This window comes from Girardinichthys multiradiatus, chromosome 2 (genome assembly GCF_021462225.1).
Source record: "Girardinichthys multiradiatus isolate DD_20200921_A chromosome 2, DD_fGirMul_XY1, whole genome shotgun sequence".
Lineage (NCBI taxonomy): Eukaryota > Metazoa > Chordata > Actinopteri > Cyprinodontiformes > Goodeidae > Girardinichthys > Girardinichthys multiradiatus.
This window is the reverse complement of record NC_061795.1, coordinates 2,440,367-2,454,708: the sequence shown is the minus strand read 5'-3', so window position 1 is coordinate 2,454,708 and position 14,342 is coordinate 2,440,367. Positions and strand designations below refer to the sequence as shown.

The window sequence follows — 14,342 nt, the reverse complement described above, 5'->3', positions numbered from 1 at the left end:
GCTACATTGGGGCAAGGTTAGATAGCTCTATACTGAGACCTCAGTCTTTAACATGTAACCAATGATTAATAAATCTGGGACATGGTAAATAACTCATTCTACTTGTTAAATACCCAGTAATGGGATAATGTTTGATATAATATGATTAAAAACAAACATCAACTCAGTAACTGATGATTAAGTATAATGAGCTCAGTGAGCTCTTCTTACAAAAGACAAAGATTCTGATTAGGTACAAACAAATAAATAATAAATCTCCAAATATTGCAAAGATTGCTTACTGAGCATTTTTAATTGAAGCTTGTTGAAACGGTGTTTATGTGATTCTTGAGTCACTCTAAGAGTTTGAAGCTAGAAGACTGAAAAATAGAGGCTAACATAACTTTCTCAGGATGCTGCTTCATTTGATGCCCTTATTTTGAAAGCCTAAAATGATGGATGCCCTCTGCTTTTTTTCTGAAGTAAAATAAAGGCCTATCTACAATTATATATTTTTTTCTCTGAAGAAAGTAAATTAGTTTCCAAATGTTAACTAATACATCATAGTACTGCTTTCCATAACTGGAAATTTGATTTGTCAAACACTGGAAGTCCATAGACATCATTTTTGAATGCTAGTTAAGGTTCTTCATTCCCTATCTTTGTTTAGCCCAGAAAAACAGTTAAATTTAGACTTTTTTTAGCCCATAGTTCCTTGTCAAATGTAACCTATCCTAAAACAAAAAAGGTCAGGGTTGGTTAGCCTACTTGATCAGCTCCAAACACCTCTTACCACGTTTACACATCCATACTATTGATGTAAATGTAGTGTAGTCAAATAAAGTGACATTGTATTGTTTATTTGGTTTCCTTATAATGGCAGTGCCTTGTTTTTGCTCGTTCATAGATTCTTCTCTTCTGTTATTCTTCTGTTGTTGCTTTTCTATTTCATGTTTTATCATCAACAAATTTTATCCGGCAAATTAAACTTAATTAAATACAAAAATTGAAATGTTATTTCTCAAAGGAAAAAGGTATCCAAAATGATCTGGCCTTTTAAAAAAAATATATATATATATATGTATTGCACCCTAACCCAAATGACTAGTTGTTCCATCCTTGGTTGCAACAACTGTCATCAAATCTTTTACATCTCTGCATCTACAGCCACAATAGGGGGTTTTCCAGCATGAGCGACCTTTTTAAGTCATACAACAACAGTGTCTTCAGTCAGAGGCTTCTTCAGATCTGCTGTAAGACAGACCGCTGCCCACAACCATCAGCATCTACAACGGCTCTTTGAAGAATCCTGCATAATATGAGCTACAACAACATTTCATTTCCCTTTGGGATTAATAAAGTATTTTTGAATTGAATTGAATTGAATTAATGGACCACTAAGTTACACTTCATTTATTACCTGTTTATCTACACTCTGAGCAGTAGTTCATTATGTAATGGTAATATAGCAATTACTGCTTGATTCATTCCTAATTTGGTCCATTGTGGCGTTTGCTGTGCTTGATATTTGACATTAGCTTTCACAATACAAAAAATATTTCTTTGAGTAAAGTAAAAACCTCTCCAAAGCTGGTAAAATGCTTTGGGTAACTTGGCTCTATCTGCAGCTGGGCAGTGAAACGATAGCCCAGTGCTTCATCAGCATGTTTTTTTTTGTTTCTGTTTTCCAGTCACCAGATAAGAGTGACTGACAGGTTGGTGAGCTAATTTCTCTGACGGGGGAACAGCCCACCTGAACCACCCCGATAAAAAGAGCTTAGATGAGCTTAATCCCTCACAGACTGAACTGTCAGGACAAGATGAAAGGTCTTTGGTTTATGCTGGTGCTTGTGGCTGTTGCCAAAAGTGAGAGAATCTTCACTGGGTGAGTTTTTAATTCAAAACCAGCAGTGATGTTTGTTTTAGCTTTAATTTTGACATGTGCTGCCAAATTTGGCCATATTTTGGAGGAGGAAGCAGAAAAAAATTAGATTTAATTAGTCCTTTCTGCCTTTGATTGTTTTATGAATAGACGAGGCAGTTTCTGTATGCTTAAGTGACAAAGAACTTGAAATGATGAGTTTTATTTGGAAAACATGGAAAACAGGGTGATCCTGAAGGTTGGGTGGTATAGATTGAGGCAGACATTAGATAGACAGACCAAAGAACCGGGGAGACAGTTTGCGTGGAAAGTCCTTTACAGATGGCTAAATCTTTTGTCCAGGTGAATATGAAGGGGCTGAGGTGCGTCTTCGGTTAGCAATTTTATTTTGGACCGAAGTTTATTGGAGGGCCAATTGGATCTGATTGCATGTGTTATGATATGAGGGAGATGGGTACAAAGGGATGTATGAGTTGTGGGGCTATTAAACCTATGAGAGGTGTTGGCTGCAAGTAGCGGGATTAGAAGCATACTCATCGCAGAGTATTTTCAAGTTCCTGATTCATATGCTAGAACTGGCCATTAGTCTGAGGATTTCCTATCTAAAAAAACACAAACCCAAAATGTACAAATAAAAAATTGAGACTTAAAAAACAAAATGTGACTTATATAGCGATCCTTCCTTTTTAATAATCTTCCAATCCTTCAACTCATGCAGTCTGTCAATTTCTTGATCTGTTGAGGAGAAGCCACAGCCTTTCAGACACTGTTCAGAGATGTGGCATGCAAGTTCTCCACAGGGTTTAGGTGAGGTGAGCATGTGATTGGTCTTTCATCTTTAAGGTCTTTACTGGCTGGCAGATCTTTTATTCATGCGATGGAGCATTGTCCCTGTATACATATAGTCTTCTTGAAAGATGCAGACCTTTTCACGTACCACTTGACCAGATTTGTTCTAGAAACTGCCAGTAGGCTTGAAAGTTAATTTTGACTCCATCTTAAACTAAAAAAGGTCCAACTAGGTCATCTTTAATAGTACCAGCCCATACCAGTACCACACCTCCACCTTGCTGGAGTTTGTGTCGAAGTGGAACCTTGATCTACTGATCCAGTTCTGGGCCCACCCATCCAGTCCATCAATAATCATTCTCAACTCATTAGTTCATAAAACCTTTGAAAAATCTGTCTTCATATTATTTCTCAGCCCAGTCTTGACGTTTCACCGTATGTGTCTTATTCAGTGGTGGTCAGGTTTCAGCCGTCCTTATCTTGGCCATGTCTCTGAGCACTGGGCTATATCTGGGCTCTCCACTTTTTTTGCAGTTCTGGAATATGACAGCGGTGGAGAAAGGCCCTGTTTACACGACAAATTTGTTTGGGTGAAAATGGAAATGTTTTGTTGCGTTTCTACTGTCCATTTACATGACAACAGCGCATGCTGAAAATGGCACAATTTGAGAACTGGTTCCAGATGAAATGGTTTGAGTGTAATGGTCTCCATTGTTGTGTAGACCTGGCTATTGCACAGTATGACTGATCTCAGTAGAAAATGAATGCACACAATCATAACATAACATAACAGTGGCTGACCAGTTTAAAACTAACAGAAGATGAAGATATCAACAATAACAACAGCAGATTGCAAAGTACAGGTCCTTCTCAAAATATTAGCATATTATGATAAAGTTCATTATTTTCCATAATGTCATGATGAAAATGTAACATTCATATATTTTAGATTCATTGCACACTAACTGAAATATTTCAGGTCTTTTATTGTCTTAATACGGATGATTTTGGCATACAGCTCATGAAAACCCAAAATTCCTATCTCACAAAATTAGCATATCATTAAAAGGGTCTCTAAACGAGCTATGAACCTAATCATCTGAATCAACGAGTTAACTCTAAACACCTGCAAAAGATTCCTGAGGCCTTTAAAACTCCCAGCCTGGTTCATCACTCAAAACCCCAATCATGGGTAAGACTGCCGACCTGACTGCTGTCCAGAAGGCCACTATTGACACCCTCAAGCAAGAGGGTAAGACACAGAAAGAAATTTCTGAACAAATAGGCTGTTCCCAGAGTGCTGTATCAAGGCACCTCAGTGGGAAGTCTGTGGGAAGGAAAAAGTGTGGCAGAAAACGCTGCACAACGAGAAGAGGTGACCGGACCCTGAGGAAGATTGTGGAGAAGGGCCGATTCCAGACCTTGGGGGACCTGCGGAAGCAGTGGACTGAGTCTGGAGTAGAAACATCCAGAGCCACCGTGCACAGGCGTGTGCAGGAAATGGGCTACAAGTGCCGCATTCCCCAGGTCAAGCCACTTTTGAACCAGAAACAGCGGCAGAAGCGCCTGACCTGGGCTACAGAGAAGCAGCACTGGACTGTTGCTCAGTGGTCCAAAGTACTTTTTTCGGATGAAAGCAAATTCTGCATGTCATTCGGAAATCAAGGTGCCAGAGTCTGGAGGAAGACTGGGGAGAAGGAAATGCCAAAATGCCAGAAGTCCAGTGTCAAGTATCCACAGTCAGTGATGGTCTGGGGTGCCGTGTCAGCTGCTGGTGTTGGTCCACTGTGTTTTATCAAGGGCAGGGTCAATGCAGCTAGCTATCAGGAGATTTTGGAGGACTTCATGCTTCCATCTGCTGAAAAGCTTTATGGAGATGAAGATTTCATTTTTCAGCACGACCTGGCACCTGCTCACAGTGCCAAAACCACTGGTAAATGGTTTACTGACCATGGTATCACTGTGCTCAATTGGCCTGCCAACTCTCCTGACCTGAACCCCATAGAGAATCTGTGGGATATTGTGAAGAGAACGTTGAGAGACTCAAGACCCAACACTCTGGATGAGCTAAAGGCCGCTATCGAAGCATCCTGGGCCTCCATAAGACCTCAGCAGTGCCACAGGCTGATTGCCTCCATGCCACGCCGCATTGAAGCAGTCATTTCTGCAAAAGGATTCCCGACCAAGTATTGAGTGCATAACTGTACATGATTATTTGAAGGTTGACATTTTTTGTATTAAAAACACTTTTCTTTTATTGGTCGGATGAAATATGCTAATTTTGTGAGATAGGAATTTTGGGTTTTCATGAGCTGTATGCCAAAATCATCCGTATTAAGACAATAAAAGACCTGAAATATTTCAGTTAGTGTGCAATGAATCTAAAATATATGAATGTTAAATTTTCATCATGACATTATGGAAAATAATGAACTTTATCACAATATGCTAATATTTTGAGAAGGACCTGTACTTACTTCAGATGCTGACTCTTTGAATCTAATGACAAGTTCTCCAACAAAATGCTAATTTTCGCCCCCAATTTGTAAGCCAGAAGTGTTCGTGCATGTTGAGTTTCACAGAACATACCGCCTACTAGTGGCATGGCAGGAAAATTAAATTAAATTAAATTTCACATCTCTGCTGTTGGCTTTTGAACGGAGATCATAATTAAAACGTTGTCATTAGATGTGTTAACAAAAACGGGAAAAAATCCTGTTTTCTGGACGTGACTCTTGACTATTTGCTACAAAACCTTTTAATGTTCTGTATTAAAGCCCTAATATCTTGGCAACCTAAATATTGTAGCATCCCTTTGAAAGACTTTTAAAATTTTTTATCTTTCAGTGTGAGTTAAGTGTCTTTTTTCCGCCCACTTTGGTTGCGAAGGAGAAACTGCCTAATAACTTGATAGGTTATTAGGTTGATTATCTCCTTAGGCCACACCCTCCCTCATTACAAGACTAAACATTACCCAATGTGCTTAAATCCAGTGAGTATTCAAGTTTGTACTGCTTGGAGTTGAGAAAATATGTATAACAATGATATTAAAAAATGTGCAGATTGTTAGTGCTGAACTGGTATTTAATGGTGCACAATAGTATCCTCCTGCTAACCTACTGTTGATTTGTCAGTTAAGGTAACCATTTGCAAAGAAATGAAAGTGACTGAAACAAATCTGTTTTAGAGACCAGGTCATCAGAGTTGACGTCCAGTCAGAGGAACAGATCAAGCTTCTGCAGTTTCTGGATTCTGAAGAAAAGTGGAACGTATGTAACCACATACTTCACATACATTTAACTGGGTCCAACACAATCCACATTTAGGCTCTCTTAGCTGCCTCTGTCAAACATAAGATGAAGGTTTATGGCAAAGATTACCTACACTGGAATTTAATAGATTAAAATGAAAGATGAGCTTTTCATTCCATTTTATTTTTTTAATATTTTCTGCTCTTGGAAGAAAGTTTACCAAAATAGTTGAGCACTTAAGTACTAATCTGATGGAAAATTAAATAATCCCTTCAGTTGTGCCCACTACACCAGATAAGAGTGAGTACACTTACAACTGAGACGTTCTCTGAATGGCTCATCTGGTATTTGTCGCTATCACTCTTGTTCTGTAAAAGTGTCAATTTTTTTCCTATTGGCTCTCTGATTGCAGCTGGACTTCTGGCTCCACCCTGTCTCCACTAAGCTTCCTGTAGATGTCCGAGTGCCCCGCACCCATCTTAGTGCTGTGAAGGAGTACCTGCATGCCCACAGAATCCCTTTCACTGTCATGATTGATGATGTCCAGGTTTGTAGGCCTCCAAGGTTACTCTTTGACTTTGAGGATAAAATAAAGTCAGATGTCAGATGAAAATCTCCTTCCTGGAACATTCAGGAGCTGCTCGATCAAGAGAAAGCTGAGATGGAGGAGAACCATATCAGTGAGCGCAGCACCAGGAGTTTCAACTTCGGAGCCTATCATCCTCTTGATACAGTACGACTCACACATCAGCAAGTCATTCATTCATTCATTCCAGCTGAACTAAAGTGATTCGATATTGTGGCTGTTTATGATCAACTCCAAACTCTTCAAACATATAAAAAAGAACACGTTGAGTCTCCAAAAAGAATTAAAAGATCAAGGGAGACAAACCTCTAATAAATTAATTGACAGACATCATCTTTGACCAGTACTCCTTCCAAAGAGAGGCATCCCCTTAGCATGATGCTGCCTCCGCCATGTTTTACCGGTTAGGATTGTGTATTCAGTATCATGGGCAGTGTCAGCTTTTTGTCACACACAGCATTTTGCATGTTGTCCAGAATTTGGTGTTTTCTGATCAGAGTACCATGTCCCACCTGTTTACCATGTCCACTACATGGCTTAAGGCAAACTAAAAGCTGGACTTTTCATGGCTTTATTTCAACAATGGCTTTCTTTTTGCCATTCTTCCAAAAAGGTCAGATTTGTTGAGGGAACTAATAGCTGTCCAGTCAATAGATTCACCCACCTGAGCTAGCTCATCCTGAGTTACCATGGGCCATGGACCATGGGTCTCTGCACTGTTTTTCAGCTTAGTTAGATGTTGTTTTACTCCTGATTGTAAAGTGTGCATTGCAATTCTCTGTTTGCCATCAAACAGGCTACATTTTGGTCTTGGTCTCTGGTTTGATCTATCTTCATACAGATCTACAGCTGGATGGACACACTGGTGGCTCAGCACCCAAACCTGGTGACTAAGCTGGATATGGGCAGATCTTACGAGAACAGGCCCTTGTACGTCCTGAAGGTAGGAAAGAAATCTGTTTAATCTCAGTAGACATTGGTTTGATTAGACAACACAATTAACTTGTGCAGACACCCTGCACAATACCGGTTAACTTGATTTTACTCTGCTGCCTAAAATCAGCACCAGATATTTTGGAATAAACCACATACATATTTCAACATATTTCAAATGATCTAACGTTTAAAATATTTTTGAAAACAACAAATGTTTGTTGACTTTTAGTTCAGCACTGGAGGCACCAAGCGCCCTGCTATCTGGATAGACTTGGGCATTCACTCCAGAGAGTGGGTGTCTCAGGCCACAGGAGTGTGGACTGCAAACAAGGTACAAAAAGCCATTGATGATGAGTAGGTCTCCCACCTGATCTATTTTTATTTTATATTTGTATCAGATCTGTTCCTTGTGTTCTTGCTCAGATTGCTACCGATTACGGCACCGATGCCTCTTTGACCTCACTTCTGAACACCATGGATATTTACTTGCTTATTGTGGCCAACCCTGACGGTTATGTTTTCACCTACACCAGTGTAAGTCACCTCTGCTTCAAATGATTGTTTTCCTGTTAGAATTTGAATTTTGTGTTGCAGCAATTACAGTTCCCTCTCTATTATGTTCATTTTCTGTTTGATTCAATAAATGCTGTATAGTCATATTGCTGATTTGATATCCAAAGGGAACATGATGATACACACCGACTGGTGCTGTGTGATTTACAGAATCGGATGTGGCGTAAGACCCGTTCTAAGAACTCAGGCTCTGCGTGTGTTGGAGTCGATCCCAACAGGAACTGGGACGCAGGATTTGGGGGTCAGTGTTGCTGCTGCATTATCCTTGCATTCAGTCTACACAAAATGATCTGTTTAAGGTAGATTTCTTTTTAAAAAATGGGATAAATACACATTAATTGTACATCAGTTACTTTTAAATAGTAACTGATGTACAACACAGTACAGCAGTGCACTGCCGTTCCAGAAGTTTCTTCCAAACTTTCACATAGGGCACCTTTTCTGTCAAATTCTGCACTTTAACTTGCTGCTAATCTTTCTTACATTTTGGTAGGGATATTTTATATCAAAGCACATACTTTTTGGACATTAGTTCATTTAATATAGAGAAGGAAAAACATTAATGTAGAGCATTAAACCTCAGCAGAGTGCTAATGCAGTAAAAATATTTTATATGTCTATCCATTGTTGCATTCTTCATCTAAACCTAACAGCTAGTCTGAGTGGGGCCTAGACAGAAGCAGACTTCTATTGTTTTAAAAACTCCAATCTCAAATGATTTAGCAAATGCTATTTTATTGACCTTATTGTGCATTACTTTTGGTTCAGATCCATTCCATTCTCTGCACCTGTTTTACAGGAAAGATCATTGGTAGCACAGATTGGTAGTCAGATTCTTTGAAAATCACCTCCACATGCTGTTTAAAGATGGCTCTATAATATTTTGTTCTTTTTTGGCTTTAGGTGCAGCAGACACATGTGGTTCATGTGTCTTGCTTTTTTTGTATTCATGTTATTCATGTGTTGGCACATGGTGGCACACTTGGTAGCACTGTTGCCTTGCAGCAAGAAGGTCCTGGGTTCAACCCTCTGCAGGCAGTCTTTCTGCATGGAGTTTGCATTTTCTCCCCGTGCATGTGTGGGTTCTCACCAGGTACTCCAGCTTCCTCCCACAGTCCACAAACGTGACTGTTAGATGAATTGGTTTCTCTAAATTGCCCTTAGGTGTACATGGTTGTTTTTCCTGTATGTCTCTGTGTTGCCCTGCCATAAATTGGCGACCTGTCCAGGTGTACCCTGCCTCTAGCCCGTAGACTGCTGGAGATAGGCACCAGCTCCCCCGTGACCCACTATGGAACAAGCGGTATAGAAGCTGAATGAATGTAATTATTATCATTACTAATGTCAGTATTAAGTAGTAAAGGTATTGTTTATTGGAACCATAAAAAGGTATTACACTTAAGTGTGAGTATAGGCATTTGCTGTAATTGACTGGTTGTCAAAATGGGTACAAAACAGCCTCAGGGCAAGTACCTCTTGACCCATGGTTGGTATGAAACGGCAAAGGGTGCCTTTGATACTACATTGCCAAAAGTATTCACTCACCCATCCAAATAATTGAAACCATTTCCTTGGTCACAGGTGTAGGAATTTACCAAGGAATGCAGACAGCTTCTACAAACATTTGTGAAAGAATGGGTCGCTCTCAGGAGCTCACTGAATTGAAGCATGGTGCTGTGATAGGATGCCACCTGTGCAATAAGTCCAGTCATGAAATTTCTTTGCTCCTAAATATTCCCCCATCAACTGTCAAGAAGAAAGTGGAAGCAACAGGGAACGACAGCAACTCAGCCGTGAAGTGGTGGGCCACGTAAACTGACGGAGTGGGGGCAGAGGATGCTGACATGCATAGGGCGTAGATTTTGTTGACCATCTGCAGAGTCAATCGCTACAGACCTCCAAACATCATGTGGCCATTAGATTAGCTCAAGAACAATAGGTAGAAAGCATCATGGAATGGATTTCCACGGCCATGCAGCTGCATCCAAGCCATACTTCACCAAGTGCAGTTGGATGCAGTGGTGTAAAGCACCTCAGCCTGACCTCAACTCAATAGAACAACTTTGGGATGAATTAGAGCGGAGACTGAGAGCTAGGGCCTCTTGTCCTAGTGGCAGCTCTTGTATAAAACATACTACAGTGAGATCTGAGCAGTCTTAATAATTTGAGTGGACTAAAGACTTTAGTAATTTAATTTAACATAATTTATACTTCAGCGATCATATCAAGACAGCAAATAAAATGTTGAACAATATATTTCTTTTTCCTTGTGTCTGGATTTTTGCATGACTGTAATCCTTGCCTCATAATACAATGTTTTGATCCAAACTCCTTTGTCCAGGTCCTGGTGCTAGTAGCCTCCCCTGTTCTGATTCCTATCACGGTCCCTCTGCTCACTCTGAAATCGAGGTGAAAAACATTGTGAACCTGATCCAGAGCCATGGCAACTTCAAGTCCTTCATCTCAGTGCACGCCTACTCCCAGCTGCTCATGTACCCTTACGGGTATACATGCAGGGCTGCTCCCGATCAGGCTGAGCTGGTAAATAAGAAATAAGACATTAAAGTAAGCCAAGAGGAGAACACTGAAGGTAAAACTTAAAAGAATAGTTTAGATTTTTTTAAGTGAAGTGTTCTGATGTTGTTATCACAACAGTTCCCTTATCTGTTGTAGAAAGATGTCCTATCTCAGTGATTTTGTTATATACTGCATAAATTCTCAGAAAGGTGGAAGGCTAATAGCTAGTCAGATAAATCTCCCGGTTTTAAATGATGTTTGCTATTTCAAACAATTTTGTGGGATCCAACAATACATTATATCTATATTAATCTCCAGACTTTCACAGGAAATATTTGTTGAGTTAGTTGCCGTTTTAATGTTTTAACACGTTTTAAAGTGGTAAAATCAGCTACAAAATTGGCTCTTTTCTGGCAAACTGTTTGCCTCACATGCACTGAGGATCACTGCACTTTTCTAAAATCTTGAAGGAATACCACATCATTCTACGACAGGTCTGCTACATAACTATTTCTGGCCTGGATGCAGATGCTCAGGAAACTGAGCTGTATTCTGAGGAATAACTCACACCCACTGCACAGCAGTCCTTCTTGCCATTAGCCATTAGACTTTATAATGATCAAAATTAGATTACTTTTGATTTTGGTGCTGCTGCTGTAACAAATAAAGGATTAATAAAGTTATATTCTATTCTAATTCTATTCTAATACCTTTAAAGAACCTCACGTCAACAAATCTGAACTATCCCTTTAACAGGCTAAGGGGTTTGTATTGTGCATCCTATCCTATAAAACTATGAGGCATCATCCCATTTGAGATAGGCTGTAAAGTTGTTTAATACATTCAGGGATGTAAAATGTGCTCGTATGATAGTCTCATTCCTACATGCTGCTGTTAAAATCATTCTACATTTTATAAGAACTGCATTATTTTCACCTAAGCTAAGCTTTAATGCTTAAAACGTCAGCGCTAATGAGTAATGCCCCAGGTTTTCCTGTTTTCTTCTCCATACTTATAAGACTCAAATCTACACTTTGCCCGTACTGTACACAAGTATACCTTTGTGCATAGGACTCTGTTGCCAGAGCGGCAGTGCAGAAACTCACTTCCCTCTATGGCACCGCGTACCAGGTTGGAAACATCTGCAACATCATTTGTAAGTAACACTTTCCCTTAGAGCAACATTTTAAACATTATTCCTAAGCTACAAGCATATTTGCCATCTTCTTCTCCCCTCAGACCAAGCCAGTGGTGGGAGCATTGACTGGTCCTATGATGTGGGCATCAAATACTCTTTTGCCTTTGAGCTGAGGGACACCGGTCGCTATGGTTTCATCCTGCCAGCTGATCAGATCATCCCCACTGCCTCAGAGACTTGGTTGGCCCTGAAGCACATTATGGAGTATGTTCGTGACCACCCGTATTAGTGGCTGATGGTTACATGTTAAAATTAGCCCAGTTTTCTCAAAGATTCTGAGACCAATAAAGCTACGTTTGGTTGCACTTTTTTTTTTTTTTTTTGCCTCGTTGTGTTATAAGGTTGAACTTAATTCATTTGTTTGAGGGTTTATACAATGGACACATTTAGACTTTATTTCAAACCTATCAGTTAATTTGGATTGGACTTGACCTAGAAGTACTTTAAACTTTGCACTACACTTCATGTGGTCCACAGCAATAAACCTGCCAAATTAGACGTAAATTTGATGAAATCTCATTATGACAGGAATAAAGAATAACGAATAACATTCCCTTAATTATTAGTGAGACGTAGCCTTAGGTTTTTGCCTTCCTTCAAACATCTATTGATGTTCACTGTGGGATCAAGTGACAAGGTTATGTGTCAGCCATAAAGCAAATGAAAATCATTGCTAAAAAAGGATTTTTATTTTTCGTTTTGTTTTTTTTATTCTGGAAAACAGAGCAGAGTTTATTCCACAAAAAATTGATCTGTTAAGGTTTTCATTAATACATATTATATATTACAGTATAAATATGAACATGTATTAGTATTGTTGTAATTCTGCAAATCAACGAAAGCTGTGGAAAAAGCAATGAATCCCTGGGTTTTTCTGAGTGTATTCTTGAATACACTCCTCTTTCAATACAATTTACTTTTAAAGATGCAGAAATGGAAAATAGTATAATAAAATGTTGGACCACTTGTTGCTGAATATTGGACTACTTGCACAGACACCAGGCCTCCTGCTGCTTTCGGCCATTTTGTATCCAGGACATGGCGGCTGATATGACACGCCCCAAGTCTGACATCACAAGACGCTATATAGGAAGGCGGACATTTTTAAAACTCGCTTTTCAGCTGGCAATCTTGACGGGGTTGCCACGCAACTGGAGCGTCCTTGGAAGTAAGAGATCCCACGTGGAGTCTTCATTTATTCTCTCTCGTTGGCCAACGAACAATTCATAACTGAGGTTTCTGGACTAGGAAGGCCAGGAATTTCACTTTGCCGATCGAAGACGTGAGTTTAACACGTAACTAAAAACACGGAGTTCGAGGAAACGAACCGCCATCGTGTTTCATCCCTAGTCGACTGCTGATGGTCAGATCCTATTTTTCCTTTTCGTCAAGAAGACCAAAGGACGGGACTGACCGCTCTCTTGGAGTGTAACTGCGGACGCGCACAACGCTTCAAACACCCCCGTTTTCCCTCTCACTCGCTGACCCAGAAGAAACTTCACCAAGTAAAACCCATCTTTTATTTAATCTTTTATTTCTTTATTAGAAGGCCTGGGCAGGGTCAGAGGTGTAGAGCGATCAGAATCGCTAGTTAGGATCTCATGTGTTCTGAATGATATGTGCATGTAACCTTGCTTATTGAAACTTTGATGTGTTATGTTGATATCCGCCGCAGTCCTCGAGCTGCTTGTGTTTTACTTAGGGGTGTCAAATTATCACGTTAATTGCGATTAATTAATTACAGTCATGCTTAGCGCGTTATGTTTTTTAATCATGTTAATCTAATTTTTAATCTCCAACTCTACTATTTCTGTATGAGAGTTCCCTTTTTATGAAATCTGTTTTTTATGCATTGGGCTTCTTGTGCTTGAGTTGTTGAGGGTGGAAAACAATGGTCAGTCACATCCTGAAGTGGACATTGATTGGCTGGCATGGGATTGTATGAGCTGATAGGATCAAGTGAGTAGCGGAGAAGAGACGCAAAAATGGAAGAGCATATGAGAGTTGTCGGTCCAAAAAAAATTTACATTCCAAAAACACCCCGACGGCACCATTGATAAAGGTAGAGTGATATGCCTTCTTTGTAAGAAGGAGTTTGCTTACCACCGAAGCAGCTCAAGTTTAGCCTACCACATCAACGCAAAGCACCCAGTCGCGAGTGCCACCGCCACAGTTAATGTTAGCAGCGAAGACATTAGCAATTTAGCAAGCCACAACAAAGCTTTTCGCCAAACTAAACAGCAGGGCCAAGCTCATTTGTGGCAGTGGCAGGCAGGACTGGCAGTTCCGGTGGCAGGCTGTGGCATCCTCTGGAACCCGTGGCATCCTCTGGCAGCCCGTGGCATCCTCTGGCAGCCCGTGGCATCCTCTGGCACCCCGTGGCATCCTCTGGCACCCCGTGGCATCCTCTGGCAGCCCGTGGCATCCTCTGGCACTCTGTGGCATCCTCTGGCACCATGTGGCATCCTCTGGCACCCTGTGGCATCCTCTGGCACTTTGTGGCATCCTCTGGAACCCTGTGGCATCCTCTGGCAGCCCGTGACATCCACTGGCAGCCCGTGGCATCCTCTGGCACCCCGTGGCATCCTCTGGCACCCCGTGGCATCCTCTGGCAGCCCGTGGCATCCTCTG

The 14,342-nt window shown here is 40.6% G+C and overlaps 1 protein-coding gene across 1 annotated transcript; it reads left to right on the top strand.

Annotated features, from left to right (window-relative positions):
- The first annotated feature begins 1,726 nt into the window (after nt 1-1,726).
- Nucleotides 1,727-12,016, top strand: LOC124878733 (carboxypeptidase A2-like). Its single transcript, XM_047382818.1, has 11 exons — nt 1,727-1,864; nt 5,838-5,919; nt 6,314-6,448; nt 6,536-6,634; nt 7,329-7,430; nt 7,653-7,754; nt 7,847-7,957; nt 8,147-8,237; nt 10,338-10,537; nt 11,585-11,669; nt 11,753-12,016. The coding sequence occupies exons 1-11, from the start codon at nt 1,761-1,763 to the stop codon at nt 11,938-11,940; spliced, it is 1,299 nt and encodes a 432-aa protein (XP_047238774.1). The 5' UTR covers nt 1,727-1,760; the 3' UTR covers nt 11,941-12,016.
- The last annotated feature ends 2,326 nt before the right edge of the window (nt 12,017-14,342 follow it).

Bases quoted from the DNA above. Each gene is read 5' to 3' on its own strand.
- LOC124878733 (XM_047382818.1), top strand. From the start codon at position 1,761: ATGAGCTTAATCCCTCACAGACTGAACTGTCAGGACAAGATGAAAGGT. The intron at 7,431-7,652 runs GTAGGAAAGAAA...GTTGACTTTTAG, and splicing joins GGCCCTTGTACGTCCTGAAG to TTCAGCACTGGAGGCACCAA. The intron at 8,238-10,337 runs GTCAGTGTTGCT...TCCTTTGTCCAG, and splicing joins CTGGGACGCAGGATTTGGGG to GTCCTGGTGCTAGTAGCCTC.